Raw genomic sequence first — 17,234 nt, forward strand, 5'->3', positions numbered from 1 at the left:
TGGAGGGTGAGAGCTTAAGCAGACAAAAGCTCATAACATTACATTAACGGTTGCAAAATAGAGTAAACGACGTGAATCGAACGATGCTTTAATTTTTTTTAGTTTTTTTTTGCCCATCAACATCAGATTAAGGATGATATGAACGTTGAGTTGTTTATATCCGATATTAACCGGGTCTAGATCCTGAACTTATCTGATCTGGTCTGGTCTGATCTGATCTGATTGTCTGATTTGACCAAACTTTGACCTTAAGTGTACGATAATCTATAAGGAAAAAAATATATCAAGTAGGGCCTTGTTAAATTCGTAATAATATGTATTTTATTAATATGTAATTTTCATAATTTTTTTCATTACGGAATGAAAGATAATTAGCGATAAAAACTGCACATAAAACGATGATCTGATCTGAACTTATTTTTTCTGATCTGATCTGGTCTGAACTTATTTTTTCTGATCTGATCTGGTCTGAACTTATTTTTTCTGAAATAAGTAAAAATAAGGTGAACTAAACAAGGCTTTAGTATGATTGTTAGAGGCATCGTATTTTTTTGCTAGTCATTTTGATAAAATTGAATTTGTTTGAAACCAATCTCACACCTCATGCAGTCATGCTATAACCCACCTGATTCTACAAGCTGATGTTCTCCTAGTATTGTTCGTGGATGTAATTGCAACCGATTTTGGCTTAGTTGCTTCAGAAAGCTATCGGTTGAGATCGGTTTTTATATACTCACTTTATTTTTTTAAAAAAAAAGAAATTCACAAACATGCACAAGAGTTGCGTGAAAAAAAGCTAAGAAGAAACGTAGAATACCAAACATACCCATGGGTCACGCTAGTAAATAGCGATGCTCTTTTATTTTATTTTTCCACAATTTTAGAGGAAAATATGAAGCCCATTTTCTTGGTTTTTTCTACTTTATTTTATTTTAAACAAATTTAAAAATAGTAAACAAAATATCAAGAAAAAAAAGCGATAGAAAAAAATAAATAGAAATGTAAGAAATAAAAAAAAAAAAAAAAAAAAAATCAGTCTTCAATTCTTCATCTTCTTTCTTCTCTCTCATCATCGTACCAACTCGAAACTGCAAGTACAAACCCTAGTAAGGAAGAAAACCACCCCTCAAAAAAAAAAAAAAAATCCCCAATTTCTTCGAATCCCTGACCCTAATTTCAACCCTTTACTCTACATTTTCCTGAACAATTCGATTAATTTTTTCTAATTATTTTAGTCGAAGATCACATCGAAAATGCAATCGGATTCAAAATTCAGGTCGTAACAGATCGAATGATGGTAACCCTAGCGATAACTGAGAATCACGACGCCGATTGTATGGGAGCAGAAACATGCCGGAGCTTCAAAGAGGGGTAAAACGACGTCGTACTTCTGTCAAGAATCAGAAATCTGATCATTTGGTTGGTAATTACATTCGAACTCGCGCCGCGGTTGCTAGAGAAACAGCGAAGGCGGCGGAAGCAGCTGGGAAGAAGGTTGTTGAGGAGAGAGAAAGGGTTGATAAGAATCCTCCTAGAACTAGGTTAGCTGTTAAGAAGGCTAAACAGGTACAAATTCCAAAAATTATTAATAATAATTGTAATAAGAAGAAGATTGTTAGTAAAGTTCCCGTGATTGTGGTCTCTGAGAAAGGAACTCGGTCAAAGGAGAGAGAATCAGAGGAGGAAGAAGAAGAAGAAGAGGAGGAGGAGGAGGAGGAAGAGGAAGAAGAAGAAGAAATGTTGGGTGATGATAGTGGTGGATTAAGTGCCAATAATAAGGCTACTGGTCAGGATGATGATGGGAATAAATCCCCTTTTCCTGAAAGGGTGAGTTTTTTTGGTTTTAATTTTGGTTATTTTGATTTTACGTTGAATTGAAATTAATTTTGTGAATTGGGTTGATTTTGATTGATTGCTTTTCAGGTTCAAGTGGGTGGTTCCCCTTTGTATAAGGTGGAAAGAAAATTAGGGAAAGGTGGGTTTGGTCAGGTGTTTGTGGGACGTCGTGTTAATGAACGTGCCACCGGTGTCGGGGCTTTGGAGGTAATGTGTTTATCATGGTGTGAAACATTTGTGCATATTTTTGTATGCTGTTATGCTATATATGTGTTGATTAGTTTGGGATATGATTTGATTAACATTTAATATGTTGGCTAGTCTTGTTTTGAAGCAACTGAAGCTCAATGCAAACTTTGTTTGTTGATAAACATTAAAAGTGAACTTTATTGTTGATATTGAATCAATTTTTATCCTTGACATTAGGTAGTGGAGTGCATATATACTTTGAGTGTAACTTGTTTCTTTGATTGTGCTTATGGATTTTTATTTTGTATTTCATAGGTGGCTTTGAAGTTTGAGCATAAGAACAGCAAAGGCTGTAATTATGGTCCCCCATATGAATGGCAAGTTTACAAGTATGTATGAGAAACCCCAAAGACTAATTTTTTTTTTTGGTGCTTTGAATGTCTTTGTTGTAATACAGCTTCTCAATCTTATTTTATTGCAGTACTCTTGGTGGTAGCCATGGAGTGCCCAAGGTGCATTACAAAGGGAGGCAAGGAGAGTATTATGTAATGGTATGGCCACTTATCCCTATTCTTTTACAGGCTTGTATCTATCTGGATATGTTCACTACTAATCACTCATTTACAGGTCATGGACATGCTTGGACCGAGCTTGTGGGATGTTTGGAATTCTTCTGGGCAGACGTAAGTACTCTGTGTCATCTGTGCTTGATATCATTGGGATTACCTTGTGCTTATGAATGCTTTAAAGTTTAGTCAAGGTGGTGGTTATGCCATAGTCATTATCATGGTGGATGGTGCTATTATTGCTGACAACGTACTGCATCTTAATGATTTACAACTTAAATCAGTTTTTTGAAAGTTCTGCAAAGTGTTTGTTAGCGCAAATTTTCTTAAGTAACATGATGCAACAGTACAGAAAAATGTGTTGTTTTGTACAATCATTTCTCTGTAAGGGCTTCTAATTGGAGTTGCTGTATAGTGTATTTGCTTGCTATAGCTCCTTTGTTTGCATCTAAACACATGTTGGCTTGTTTGGTAATTTCTTGTATGGGATATGGGAATTGTGTAGTGAACTTGTTCAGGCTCAAGAATGATCAGATTCAATTCACCGTTTTGATGACAGGTTTTAATTTGTCTGGTCTGTTATAATCTCAGAGTTTATGGGATGTGTGAGTAGGCAGAGTAGCTCTTCTTAATTGCAGTTTATTTTGTACCTTGGGCGTTTTGAGTATAGTGCGGTGTACTTGAGGACGGGGGTTATGAATATGATGTATTTTTATTGAATTTGCAGAGCAGTGTATCCAAGACGTTAATTTAGTGGACGGGTCCTATTGTATGCACAAGGGAAACATCACCATATTAATAGGCTTTTGGAAATGGTTTGAGGCTTTGAGTTGTGTGTGGAGTGAATATGTCCAATAGCACGAGTGAGCAAAATTATGAGCCTGTTACTTAGTGATATAGGAAGAAACTTGTCTGGATATGTCATGGAATTCACCAATTTCTAATTTTGGGAACATCTGGTGTATAGGTGCCAGGGATGGCTAACACTTATTGGATAGAATAGGATAGAAATGGTGTTATATCTATTAGTTTTTCTAAGCTTTGATAGATTAGGAGATCTGCATGTTTTTATTTTTTTCTCCCTCTGGCAATCAATCTGGTGGTGCACATGGAAAGAAATAAACCGGCATACTTTTGTGGTATATCTTCTGTATAGTTTTTGCTAACTATGTATTTCTGCATTTTGTAGATAAATTTCTTATGATAGCTAGAGTCTTTTTTTTTTTTTTGTCAGTTGCCCTTTAGAATTGAGCAACACTGCATCGGTGATATCTTAAATAATATTGCTGAACCTGGTGGAAGAAGCTGATGTTTGATGACGTTCATTAGTAGTGATTTGATTTCTTTGTGTTGTTTTGTTCTTTGAAGTTAGTTCTTGCTTCAAATGCCCTTTTTTATGCAAACAATTTATGTGTTTTTGTCTGGTTTTTCCATGATAGGAATGATCTTTCTTATTCCTCACTTTGTTTTGTTTGTGCTTTGAACATCTTGTATGGAATCAAGTCATTTGATGTAATTGCACTTTTGCAGGATGTCAGTTGAAATGGTTGCCTGTATAGCAGTTGAGTCATTATCAATTCTCGAGAAGATGCATACTAAAGGGTACACTAATGCAGTAGCATTCATTTATATTGTCTTATCAAATAGCTGGAGACACATCTGAAAAAAGTTTCTATTATGTCTTAGAATTTGAATTTGGTACTTTAGATTTTGAATGTTAATTATGTCTTGTTTTACATCAATATCAGTTATGTGCATGGAGATGTGAAGCCAGAAAACTTTTTACTTGGACAGCCCTCTACTTCGCAGGAGAAAAAATTGTTTCTTGTTGATCTTGGACTAGGTAATTTTCGTATCTTGTAGGTTCAATCCTCATATATATGTTACTGTCATATTGTTTGTTATTGATTGTCTTGGCTTAATTTTACAGCTACAAAATGGAGGGATACTTCTAGCGGGCAGCATGTTGAATATGATCAACGTCCTGATATGTTCAGGTAAATCAAAGACCAGGTTTATAATTGATCTGTATCGTTTATACTAATTTAGTCTCATTTCCTAATACCATGTGATATAATACTTAACAGGGGAACAGTTCGATATGCCAGTGTACATGCCCACCTTGGCCGAACAGCCAGCAGAAGAGATGACTTGGAGTCTCTTGCATATACACTTATATTTCTTCTGAAGGGAAGGTTACCCTGGCAAGGGTACCAGGTACCTGTTAGCTGCTTCAGCTTTATGATGCTATTATCCATTGCTGCTGCCTGCTACTACTAAAATCTAAGCCTAACATAATTTTTTTTCATCATTACTTTTAGGGTGATAACAAATCATTTCTGGTTTGCAAAAAGAAGATGGGAACCTCCCCTGAAGTTTTGTGCTGTTTTTGCCCAACGCCTCTTAAACATTTTGTTGAAATAGTTGTGAATATGAAATTTGATGAAGAGCCCAACTATTCTAAGCTGATATCATTGTTTGATGGGTTGATTGGACCAAACCCATCCATAAGGCCTATAAACACTGATGGAGCTCAGAAGGTAAATACTGCTGTCTCTAGTCTGTGAAGTTTTTTCTTTTTCTTTTTTCTTTTTTTTTGTTCTCCCATTGAAATTCTGTTTGCTAACATCTTGTACTGATTCCTACTTATTATATTATCCTATTAGATCATCTATCAAGTTGGACAAAAACGTGGAAGGCTAAATGCTGACGAAGATGATGATGGGCAACCAACGAAGAAGGTCCGTATGGGTGTTCCAGCCACCCAGTGGATTTCAGTTTATAATGCACGATCACCTATGAAGCAGAGGTTGGTTTTTATGTTTTTATATATTCCATTATCAGGGTCAGACATTTCCACAAATTACAACAATCTCTATCTTTCCCACCTGTTTTTATTGCAGATTCCTTAATTTTGCCAGTTTTACGCTAAAATTATCGATTTGGTTTAAATATAAATAAAGAAAAAAACCGTGCCTTGCCATTGATGCATCTTTGTTTGGGTTTAGGTACCATTATAATGTCGCTGATGGTCGATTGGCACAGCATGTGGAGAGAGGTAATGCTGACGGCTTGCTTATAAGCTCCGTGGCATCGTGTTCAAACCTGTGGGCGTTGATTATGGATGCGGGCACTGGCTTTACTCATCAAATTTATGAGTTATCAACTCAATTTTTGCATAAGGTAGGCTTATTTTTGTAATGGATCCTTAAAAATATATATATTCTATTTATTTTTGTGGTATGCATGTTGTTATACTTTCTATATTATTTGAATCGTTTGTCAATGATATTTTATGCTTAAAACTTTGTAGGAGTGGATCATGGAACAATGGGAGAAGAACTTTTACATCAGTTCTGTTGCTGGTGCTACCAATGGTAGCTCCCTTGTGGTGATGTCCAAAGGTTTGTCATAAAACTATTTCTTTTAATATGATGGATGATCAGAAAAATTTTATATGACTTTCGTCCTGTGTGCCTCATATTGGGTAATCTTGTTTGCAAAAGGTAGGTTTTTTTTCCCCTTACGGTTTCTTTCAGCTTTGAGTTTCCCCAGCAAGTTGGAGAGGTGATAGTTGATGTTTGTCTTTGCCTCTCTTAGTCTCTCAACTGTAGGCTGGCTTTCATGTGCCAGTTCTTTTGAAACGAGCTTGGTGTGAACTAAATGCTTTCTTCGTTCTACTCAAATTGCAACACTTGCTACTTTGGGATGTTCAAAATGTTCAAATCCAGCACTTCCCTTTTGGAAACTCTTAAAACTTCATCCATTTAATAGGCATACTTTTGCCCTTGGGAATCAAACTGGGTTATTTGTATTAACTTCTACCTATTCTCCTCTTTTGTGAAGTTCTTTTTACTGTATAATCACATTGGTTAGAAATCCACTTGCATTGTTTCTCATTATGCCTAGAATATTGTGCAAATTGCAATTAATGGAGTTAGTGTTAACTATGAAGAGGCCTTATGCTATGCTACAATTAAGAAGCATTACCATTTTTTTCATTGACAACCCTGGAACAATCCTTTTATTATATGGTGTTGTGGTTCTTCATATTTCCATCTTTTGCATTGAGTTTCTTGGCTCTATTTGCATTTTATAATCTGCTCCACTTGCAATGGCTCTTCTCCCCGTTCTTGGCTTGAAGGTACCCCCCCTGGTTTTTATGATTGGTGCATGGTGTGGAAGGCTTGGTGATGTTATGCTCACATGATAGGCTAATACGTGTTTCAGAATCCCTGTTTTTGGCTTGAAGGGATCCCCCCTGGTTTTTATGATTGGTTCATGGTTTGGAAGGCTGGGTGATGTTATGTTCACACGATAAGCTATATGTGTTCCAAAATTTATTAAATTTTAAGTTAGGAAGAATATGGGTCTCTTATCATTTTTGTTAGTTTTCTCATCCATTGACGTTGATACCTATGATTGCAGTTCGGAATCATGTAATGTTATCATGTTATGCATTGACTACAAGTATCGTTTCCTTTCAATAAATAACGAGGTGTTTTCTCAGGTACTCAATACACGCAGCAATCTTACAAAGTGAGTGATGCATTTCCCTTCAAGTGGATAAATAAGAAATGGAGAGAAGGATTTCATGTCACCTCAATGGCTACTGCTGGATCAAGATGGGGTGTTGTCATGTCCCGTAATGCTGGTTTTAGTGATCAGGTACGGATTTTGGAACCAGATAATTATATGTCTCACATTTTGCTGTTTTTGATTGCTCCCCAGTTGCCTGTATTTCTTAATGTATGTCTGCTTTTTTTTTGCGTGATGGTTGAATTTTGAGCATATACCCATTTGCATTGACCTATGAGTTACATACTTCTCATCCAGAGAAATGGATCTCATGATCCTGTTTTTTACTAATGCTAACTGTTGATCAGTAGCAGCAGATGAATTAAAATTATATTGCAGGACTGTCAGTTTGTATGGACAACTTCTGCAGGATTACCATACGGGTTACTCTGCCTTTGGGATAGTGGGATGGGCGGGAAGGGGTTTACGCAGTCAGCAGTCTTAAACTGCTATTTTTGTTTAAAAGTTTTTAATCCTTCAATTTCTAGTATAAATTTCCATATTCTATAGCTGTTTGAAAATTTCAAGTTACTCTTTTTTGTCACTGCCTTTTAGTAGTATTGATGTTTGTTTGCCTTTTCTTTTTTGCCAAACTTTTGTCGTTCTGCTTGTTTATAGTATTTCTGTCTTTATATGAAACGCTTTTCCCGTGTCTCTTTTTGCAAAGAGCAGCCCCTCTGCCAGTCTTAATTTCTTCGTGTCAATAGTATGTTCATCTGGACTTTTGTAATTATCCATATTCAGTCGTCACATCATTCTGATCTGCCTATCATATTAATTTAGCTTTTGTTGTAGCATTCTCTCCCTCAGCTGTTCCAAATTAATGGTATATGCGACTATTATATCTAGTCATCGGGTGTATAATTGTATATCATATTTAGGGGTTGAGCCATCATGTCCGAGATATAAATTGGATAGGACAGTATCCTGATTCCTGAAGGCCCTTCTTTTTGTTTCCTGTTACTTTTGTTTCAGGTTGTGGAGCTAGATTTTTTGTACCCAAGTGAGGGCATTCACAAGCGCTGGGACAGTGGTTATCGAATAACTTCAACTGCTGCTAATATTGATCAATCTGCACTTGTCTTGAGTGTGCCAAAGCGCAGGCCAGGTGATGAAACTCAGGAAACATTGAGGACCTCTCAATTTCCAAGCACACATGTTAAGGTATGTTAATTCAATATTATGACATCATAATTGTCTCTCTCCTCTTAAACAATGTAAAAGGTGAACAGGTCCTTTATATCCCGGATCGTCATTTTTTTTTTCTTTCTAAAGGCTAATTTTCATCTGTGGAATGTTGTAAAGTCTTCTTAAGGGCATAGGTTTTTTCATTTGGTATGAGCTTCAATTTACCTGATGCTTAAGCTCTGTGATTATATCTTATAAAGTCTTATGGATAAGTGAATAAGTGATACAAGGTCTTACTGTCTTAGCACTTGATTGAGGTAAAACCAGTATGTGCGAGTCCGTGCCGACTAGAAACAGAGAAGATTGTATCTTGATGGACCTTAAACGCTACTGATCACCCTTTGTCATATTTTGCAGGATAAATGGGCGAAGAATCTGTATCTTGCATGTCTGTGCTATGGAAGAACTGTTTCATGATACTCTTGTAATTAGCAAGTTGTAACAGAAAATATGAACTAAAACAGAATGAGGGCCTTCTTTCTCATCAGTTGGCCCTTTCGTTATGTTAGGGATGGAATTGGCAGCCAAGTTGGGGAACTTTGTTTCTTAAGCAATTATGTGTGAAACAGGTCCCTGTATGTTGTATTGCTATTTGTCACCACTAGTGGCCTCCTTTGTCAATTACAATCGATAAAGTGGTGCTATTTATGTTCATTCTGTTCCCTTCGTGCCTGTTTTATAGTTAAGATAACGATTCAACAATGATATTTTATTTATATTGCTGAGGACACTATGCTTAGCTTAGATTATCTCGAGATTTTGATTCACACCTGTCAAGATTCTCAATTACAAATTTGAGTGAGTGATCTCATTGTGTGTACTTGTGATTTGTGAACTCGTTCATTAGGGGAATTGTCAGGCAGAGATCATTGGTGCTAATGGCAGTTCGTAATGGTGATGGGAGAGAGTAGTTTCCAACATGCACAACTTTGGAATTTAAAAGATGATTTGTTCTCAAAACACATAATTTGAACCATTACGACTGCATAATCACACTCGATCTTTAAATTTTGAGCTTAAAAACCATATTGGGTCACAAGCTCATAATGCTAACGAAAATTGTCACAAGGAAGAACGTTCTTGGGACAATTAAATCATTGATGCCTTAATTAATTTTCAAGGATTATTTTACTATTTAGTGATCTTGATCATTAGCCTCAAGCTCTCAATAAATTTAATTCAATGGAATTCCCAAACGTTTATTATTGTATGAATTATTCATACGTTTATTTGACTGTCAAATAAGTCAGAATCACAAATGACGTGGTAATCTTTAACCATCTAATAATTTCTCGGACTATCCCAACTTGATTTATTTAGAATCCAATCAATCTCAATCCAATCCGATCTAATCCCACCCTTCATTCCAAATGACCTGCATATGGTACCTCATCCGACCCGACTCAACTCAACTCGACCCATGATAATCCAATATTCCCAATTTCCCACCTTTACATTACTTAACCAAACACAAAATGAATACGGGTGGTAGTGGTGAAACGACCAGTAATCAAGAGAGACAAAGAGATAGAGAGAGAATATGGGGGTGTTGCTGCCTTATCTCTCATCAACACTCTACTCTTCACTCTTTTCCCAGCTCTCTCTTACCTCCAGAAACTCGCGTTCCAACTGTAAGTATATTTCACTTTCTTTCTGCTGTTTTCTGTAAATTTGCAGAACTTTGATTGTTTCATTACATAATTATCTGTTGTTTATTTCTGTATATTTGCAGATTATTGATTGTTTCATACCTTCATTGCATAATTTATCTTATTCAACCATTCTTTTCCTATAAAATTATATTGTGCAGTTGAATTTCATTTTGTTGTACTAAAATTCTTCAGCCCCTTTTTTTTTTTTTTTTTAATTTTTTTTAATTTTATATCCCATGGAAATTTGGAGTAAATAGTATCTTTATTTTCAATATTTTGAAATTCCCATAAAATTTCTAGCAATTTTTGATATCAAGGATGCAAAGAAACTGATAATTCTTGCAATTTTGGGTAATACGAAGTAACATATTACATATCAAAATTTGAGCACTCTGGTAGTAGTATTCTGATCATTTTCACTATTTTCTATCTTTGGTTATCAGTTAACTCAAAGTCGGTTGGATTGCGAGTGAGATCGAGTTTGGAGGATGAGAATTCCGGTACAGGTACCGGAGCTTCGGATAGTTCATCGGACACTAGCAGCTTAAAGGTTAGTTAAATTTATGTCAATTTTTTGATATAATATGTGTATAGTTAAAGTTGGTTCATTTGATTCCATTAATATAAATTTTGTTTTGAGCATTACTCTGTTGCTGAATTAGCATATCATACATAAATCTCTCCTTTGTAATGATTTACTGATACATATTAATACATGGACAATATGTTAATAACTGCTGAGGCATTCTTGATTGAGAACTTTGTGGTACACTTCCTCCGTTTCTTTTTAGTTGACACGTTTCTTTAGTCACTTTTGCCAATGCACAAATTCCAATCATTAATATCTTAAATTATCGATAAGCAAAAATTATGAAACGTTGATATTTTGAAAATATATATCGTGATAAATCTAACAAAATCCCACATGATTATATTTTTCATTACGTATAAAGCACAAAACACAGTCAAAGGAGAGTGTGTGAATAATGCTAAAGTCAAAACGTGTCATCTAAAAATAAATGGAGGTAGTATATTATAATGTATTCATGTTACAATTTAGGAAATTTTAAGGTTTCGCAAGGTATTGACAGTCTGCAATTTAGAGATTTTCTCTTATAAGCTAATAAAGTAATAAGGTGTCAATTTACCAATTTACTTCTTTGTTGGCTTGTTGCCATCAAATGAAAGGTGAGCCAAGTTCGAGTATGAAGATGTGGAAGAGATTTAATGTTCTGCTGTACGTAGATGGAGTACTTCCGTGGGGCTAACATGCTGAAGCTTTATATTTGCTGTTGCAGGATGATCAAGTTGTAACTTCTCGGCGACTTTGCGTTGCATGTTTATGCTCATCTATAGCTTTGATAAGCCCCTCTGGGAAATCTCTGTCCAGACAAGAAGCTATTGCTGCTGAAGGAAAAGAGAGGGCAGCCTGCCGTAATTGTGGTGGTAGTGGTGCTATCATATGTGAGTATACTTTATAAATTAACTGGTGTTGTTTTCTTTTTAAGTAAGACCTAGGTATTGTTGTTTGCCTTGTTTCATGAATGTGTTCTTTGATAAAAGCTGGTATCTGCTACTTGGGGCTTCATAATTGTAATCTTCAGATTGTAAGCAAATTTGGCTGAATGGATTCACAAAAATCCCTGTTTCTGTGTGGAATTCGACCATGCTGTAAACGATGATGTTCATTTGAATTTCAGTGTCAATCTATTCTTGGTTGAATATAGATTTTCAATTTTGCGGACAACTCCTCACATGTCCTTGGGGTTAAATTTAAGTCTTTCAATTTTTGAGACATATCCTCGCATCACAAGGACGTGCTATGTAGAAGCTTTTGAAGGCTGTTTGAAAGAAAATCATGATGATTTCACAGATGTTTTTTATCATTTCCTTTTATTTCTGCTAGAGCTTCAACTGTTACTATATATATTGTATAAGTTGTTTGTTTTGCCTTTTCATTTAGGTGATATGTGTGGTGGTACAGGAAAATGGAAGGCTTTAAATAGAAAGCGTGCTAAAGATGTATATGAGTTTACCGAATGTCCTAATTGTTATGGTAAGAACTTATTAACTTTGGCTCCTTACGCTTTTAGACTTCATTTATCAGTGCAATACATGGTTCTCACTCTGTGTTCACTGATTGTGGTTGTATCTTCATTTACCTTAAATTTTTCCTGATGTATAGGTAGAGGAAAACTCGTTTGCCCTGTTTGCTTGGGTACTGGCTTGCCAAATAACAAAGGACTTTTGAGAAGGCCCGAAGCAAAGCAGTTGCTGGATAAGATGTATAATGGTCGGCTATTGCCAGGTTCTTAAGTAAGTTTCATTCACATGAGTATGACTTCCCTCTATTTGAACTTCTTCAGATCTTTGTATCTTTTTCTCTATGGTTAAGTATTAAATCAATGATCTGGGTACTATTGTGTACAATTTAATTAATTAGTCATAATTAGTTTTCACATTGTTTTCGATTCTTCTAATCAAGGATATGCCATGATTTCCAAAAAGACTATAAACTCCATATTAGTCTTGCCTTTTCTTATCCTCTCTTGTATACTAAATTTCAATTTTGTAGTGGTAATTTGAATACATTAGTAATAGATTGACTATTATTCCAGATATAGGGTGTGTTTGATAATATTGATCTGTGTAGAGTTGATCGAGTATGTTCTGATGTTTGGAAAAATGCCTGAAAATGTTTTGGCTTGGTGCAGATTCTCATATGATATGCAACCTGAACCTGTATACTGCAAAAGAACACTACAATACCTGAAATTTTGTGGTAGTATATATATTTCATGATATGAATATCATCTCCATACTTGACTAATTGTTGGCGGCAAAGCAGCTTGGTGTGTAGAGAGGAGTCCCAGATTGGTATGCATGCCAGATTTGTACCGTGTGATGTATGAGCTTTTGAGATTTAGGGTGCCTCTAAATGTGGATCATACTTCTCCCCTTATCCCCTAGATTTATAGTTTATGGAGCAATGAGATTCGATCCTAGGTGTTTGGCATCATCCTACAACAGCTCAGCACTTCAGCCTACTAAGATTGTTGACGTCCATAGAGTTGTAGTAAAACAATTAGTTTTTGAAGTTGATGTAATTACTTATAAAATCATTTGTATTACCACTATTTATTACCTAATTCCGAAATCTACTTGTTCTAGTAAATTATACCACGATCTGGTTATCTACATACTTTACGTTAATTATCACATTCAAATTCATGGACTGTATGGAGTCGTTCCAGATTAGCATGCATGCCAGATTTTGCAAGTAAAGTGTGAGATATGACCTTGTAAATGGAGAGTTCAGGTTGGTTTCAATTATATATAATGGTACATGCTGGCTGTTCCTTGTTACATATGGCCTTCCTCAAAAAAAAAAAAAAAAAAAGGTTTACATATGGCCGATACTACAAATTGCTGCTCTTGGTATTTGTAAAATTCAACCTGTTCTTAGTTATGCAATCTGACTGTCGTTTTGAATGAATGTATCCTTCACAGTAGCTTGGATAATCAGTATTTTGATGCTTAGTGTTCATGCAAAAATGGTAGTAGCATAGGACTTTTGAAGATTCGGAACACCATTTAGACGTACAACCAATATTGCAAATCCAGGCTTGTAGTGAAGATTAGATTAAAAATGAGAAAATTGATGGTATAAGGAACACACACTTCTAATTCGTGTTCACATTCATAATCAAGGATCAGTATTAGGTAGCTTACTTAAAACAGTGTGCTCCGGTTTATGTTCACATTCAAAATCTAAATGGACAAAAGCTCGCTCAACTTCAGGTAGTTTCTCTAGCTTAATCTGTAGCGTCTCTCCAATGGCATGTGCTTCTTTCAAAGGAATATCCTCGGGTAATTCAATGTCAACCTATTCCAGCAAAATGGAAAAAATAGTTGCATCAGATGAGCTGAAAATTAAAGACAAACTACAAAAACCAGGAAATCAACGCACCTCCACAAAATAAAGCACGCCAAAAGTGTAAGCACGAACAGTGTCAATACGCTTAACTTGAGGGTGCCTTATAACGAGGTATGTAAACTTTTGCAAGACTTCAGGAGGAGCTGTCTGTCCTATAAGTGAAACTGCAGAAGAATACGCGTTAACATAGTATTATACTCTAAAACTTTGAATGCAGCAAGAAATAGAACAGATTAACTTTCAAGACATAAGTTCATTCACAAACTACTGTCTGGGTTCCCAAACAAACCTCGTCTCACTGGAAGCACCCATCTAGCAGCAATAGTGTGACTCATGTGTGTACACGTGATAACAAGACAAGATCAAGCATGATCGGGCCGTTTGGCTCTGCTCATAACATTTCGAGTTTTTTCAAGTTCAACTAAGCTACTCAACTTGAATTTGAAAATTGTAACCAAGCAAATAAACCTAATTCACATGCTATCATTCTAATAAGGTGCTATAAACTTTTTATAATCAAGAAGAAATAATCTCATGTGCAGCGTATCTTTTTTTATCCAGTTTCAACCAATTTGTCATTATTCTGTATGCTTATATCTCACTGATGAAAGTTTATTCTGAAAACGCTATGAAAGAAAAACTCCAGAGTTGTAGTAAGTAGCTACCTGCATTCTCTAAAACAGTTCCTGACCAATTTGCAATCGTATATATTGCAAGGAGAATTGCGCCAGCAGGGTCTATCCACCAGTAAAACTTGTCACCAAGAATTGCAGCAACTAAACCGACCACATTTGTAACCACATCAAAGTAATGATCCTATGCGTAGGGGGGAAAAAAAGGTTATTCAAGCGGTTAAATTCAGTGCCAACAGAATGGAAACGGATACCTCTATAAGTCATTTACCTTGGCATAAGCTCGAACAATTTCATTTCCAGAGCTTCTGCAGTAAAGGAACAAGGCTAATTTTACAACTGTGGCTGATATCATAATCACGCAGAGCCATATATACTGGTCAGATGTCATTTTTTCAGCACCTTCATTTTTGATTAATTGTTCCACAGCCTGTATGAGAACTTGAAATCCTACAAATCAATATCAAAGCTTGTTGACTTCATCGCTTCCAAACTACTCAGCAATTGATCTAAAGGCTCAAATGATCAAACACATACCTAGGGTAGCCATAATAGCTGCAAATATGATGATTCCCACTGGCTGGACTCTTAATTTTCCAATAGGGTACTTGTAGATATTGATATTTTTCATCGAAAGATGAGTAAACCAAAGGATACCACCAGCCATAAGGTCAAGCAAAGAATCCAACGTTGATGCAGCAATGGCTAATGATCCAGTTTTTATGGTAGCGTAGATCTAAGCATCAAGCAAAAACCATAGATTTAGGAAATTTTGGACATATTAAACAGGTGCATTTCTGAACACCATATTCTGTTCTTTATTATCATATTTTTCTGCATTTGTACCCAATGAATAGCCAACTGCCATATAGAATAAACATGATTGAATTCACTAAAGCATAGCTTAGCATGTTTTTTGCATACAAATAAATTGATCCTTCACTCAAAAACATCATCAATCCTAGATCAAGTGAATTATTTTGAATCATCACATTTCACAGGATAGAAGTATGGTAACTATAAACAAAAAACAAGCATAGCATAGCTTAACAACGCAATACCTTGAATGCCAAAAGCACAATATTAGCATAATTTGATATCTTCATTGCTCGTTCATGTTGAGCTTGTTCATCATCATCCTCTTCTGGCAAATCTGATTGGACTACATGATCAACCTCCTCAAAAGATTTCAAGGTAGCGAATTGTCTCTCATAGTACTCTTTCTCTCCTAAGGGAAGCAAAATAGTAGATTAGCCACATAGAAGACCGAAAAGTCATCAGAAACCAAATAAGCATAAAATCATCCTCAATCATTACTTTTGTATTGCACATCATTGAATTAAGTTCATATTACAGTTTATGAAAAATTGAAAGGGAAAACACCAATAAAACTATGCAACGAACTACAAGTAACTCATATGCACATATCCAAATAAAGGCAACTGAACTTCAATAGTCCCTACTCGTATAATTCAATGTCAATTTCGGGTGTACAAAGAGCCACAAAAAGGACAATAATAATGTAGACGAGATTTAATATCACATCTCAGGGGTACCACCTGGTCACCCTACTTAACTACAAATTTAATTAGTATCTACACAATAATTTAATGTCACCCACATACCATATGACATATCAAAGAATATACCCTTTCCACAACATACTAGCACAAAGCAACACAAAATGAATCCAGCAAATTGTAAAGAACTTCGCTTTTTCAATTTGTGGTAAAAAGAACTTCCCTTCAGCAAGAATCTAGGACTAGGATCCCCTTTTTCGTTTTTTTTTTCCCTTTATTTTCTCTTCTGACAAACTTTTATGTTATAATCAGCAAACAAACAGGGAAAACAAAATTGAATCAATTGGCAATGCTATCAAATAACTATCTTTCATGTATAAAACATCTGAAGATTAAAAAAATAAAAAGGGAGAAATTAACATCTGAAGATTAAAAAAAAAAAAAAAAAAGGGAGAAATTAACATCTGAAGATTAAAAAAAAAAATAAAAAGGGAGAAATTAACATCTGAAGATTAAAATAAAATAAAGATTATTAAAAAAAAAAAAAAAAAAAAAAAAAACCTTGAGTTAAAGTATGAGTTTTAGAGAAATTAACATCATAGCAAGATTCATCATCAACCCCAGAACGAAGTTTATCAGGCAACCTGGAAATGAAGTCTTGTCTCAACGAGTTGACCGAATTGCGACGGCGTAATATCCCCTGCCGACCGTTTTGACTCAGTTTCCGACTTAGTAATGGCGAGCCTGAATTTGGCTCCATTGTTAAGACCCCACCAAAAAAGGCAAACCTTTAAGGAAAAACTTTGTTTAGGAAAGGATTAATTTTGTAAAGCTGAAATTTTAAGGCCACTTAATTTTTTTTTTCCAAAGTATGGTAGTATAGGTTTATTTGGACAGATGGGGCTAATTATATAATTGGATTTTTCTGTGCTGTAGGATGTGATTTAAGATTATAATAACAGTGAACATGTGATTAGGATGATAATCAATAAGTTTTGTTGTTGTATAAGTGTTACGGAGTATAAAATTTTCATAATGAAATGCATCCGTGTCAATGGTGTACAAATTATGCATGAGAATATGTAATATTTATAGAGGAAAATAATGTTGAAAGTTATGAAAAATTAAAGAAAACA

At 35.3% G+C, this 17,234-nt stretch overlaps 3 protein-coding genes across 3 annotated transcripts; 2 read left to right on the top strand and 1 right to left on the bottom strand.

Moving 5' to 3' along the window:
• Positions 1 to 1,007: 1,007 nt before the first annotated feature.
• Positions 1,008 to 9,029, top strand: LOC145574132 (casein kinase 1-like protein HD16). The gene is made up of 16 exons (XM_081631872.1): positions 1,008 to 1,827; positions 1,924 to 2,043; positions 2,341 to 2,414; positions 2,507 to 2,576; positions 2,653 to 2,708; positions 4,122 to 4,193; positions 4,340 to 4,434; positions 4,522 to 4,588; positions 4,679 to 4,808; positions 4,913 to 5,131; positions 5,258 to 5,400; positions 5,600 to 5,774; positions 5,905 to 5,995; positions 7,102 to 7,259; positions 8,145 to 8,333; positions 8,715 to 9,029. The coding sequence occupies exons 1-16, from the start codon at positions 1,351 to 1,353 to the stop codon at positions 8,772 to 8,774; spliced, it is 2,196 nt and encodes a 731-aa protein (XP_081487998.1). The 5' UTR covers positions 1,008 to 1,350; the 3' UTR covers positions 8,775 to 9,029.
• An 804-nt stretch (positions 9,030 to 9,833) lies between these two features.
• Positions 9,834 to 13,247, top strand: LOC145574134 (protein PHOTOSYSTEM I ASSEMBLY 2, chloroplastic-like). The gene is made up of 6 exons (XM_081631874.1): positions 9,834 to 9,988; positions 10,453 to 10,559; positions 11,308 to 11,473; positions 11,973 to 12,065; positions 12,195 to 12,325; positions 12,724 to 13,247. Exons 1-5 carry the CDS (start codon positions 9,898 to 9,900, stop codon positions 12,323 to 12,325), a joined length of 588 nt encoding a protein of 195 aa, XP_081488000.1. The 5' UTR covers positions 9,834 to 9,897; the 3' UTR covers positions 12,724 to 13,247.
• A 424-nt stretch (positions 13,248 to 13,671) lies between these two features.
• On the bottom strand, positions 13,672 to 16,968 carry LOC145574133 (metal tolerance protein 4-like). Its single transcript, XM_081631873.1, has 7 exons — positions 16,660 to 16,968; positions 15,640 to 15,806; positions 15,116 to 15,314; positions 14,850 to 15,028; positions 14,612 to 14,762; positions 13,980 to 14,110; positions 13,672 to 13,895 (listed from the first exon to the last, which is right to left on the bottom strand). Exons 1-7 carry the CDS (start codon positions 16,856 to 16,858, stop codon positions 13,716 to 13,718), a joined length of 1,206 nt encoding a protein of 401 aa, XP_081487999.1. The 5' UTR covers positions 16,859 to 16,968; the 3' UTR covers positions 13,672 to 13,715.
• Positions 16,969 to 17,234: the final 266 nt, after the last annotated feature.

The sequence above is a fragment of the Chenopodium album genome, chromosome 13, assembly GCF_948465745.1.
Source record: "Chenopodium album chromosome 13, dcCheAlbu1.1, whole genome shotgun sequence".
Lineage (NCBI taxonomy): Eukaryota > Viridiplantae > Streptophyta > Magnoliopsida > Caryophyllales > Amaranthaceae > Chenopodium > Chenopodium album.

Coding starts and splice junctions, on each gene's coding strand:
- LOC145574132 (XM_081631872.1), top strand. CDS start 1,351: ATGCCGGAGCTTCAAAGAGGGGTAAAACGACGTCGTACTTCTGTCAAG. Junction 2,044..2,340: donor CCGGTGTCGGGGCTTTGGAG/GTAATGTGTTTA, acceptor TGTATTTCATAG/GTGGCTTTGAAGTTTGAGCA. Junction 4,809..4,912: donor TACCCTGGCAAGGGTACCAG/GTACCTGTTAGC, acceptor CATTACTTTTAG/GGTGATAACAAATCATTTCT.
- LOC145574134 (XM_081631874.1), top strand. CDS start 9,898: ATGGGGGTGTTGCTGCCTTATCTCTCATCAACACTCTACTCTTCACTC. Junction 10,560..11,307: donor CGGACACTAGCAGCTTAAAG/GTTAGTTAAATT, acceptor TTGCTGTTGCAG/GATGATCAAGTTGTAACTTC. Junction 12,066..12,194: donor CGAATGTCCTAATTGTTATG/GTAAGAACTTAT, acceptor CCTGATGTATAG/GTAGAGGAAAACTCGTTTGC.
- LOC145574133 (XM_081631873.1), bottom strand. CDS start 16,858: ATGGAGCCAAATTCAGGCTCGCCATTACTAAGTCGGAAACTGAGTCAA. Junction 15,315..15,639: donor TTGTGCTTTTGGCATTCAAG/GTATTGCGTTGT, acceptor CTTGATGCTTAG/ATCTACGCTACCATAAAAAC. Junction 15,029..15,115: donor AGCTATTATGGCTACCCTAG/GTATGTGTTTGA, acceptor ATTGATTTGTAG/GATTTCAAGTTCTCATACAG.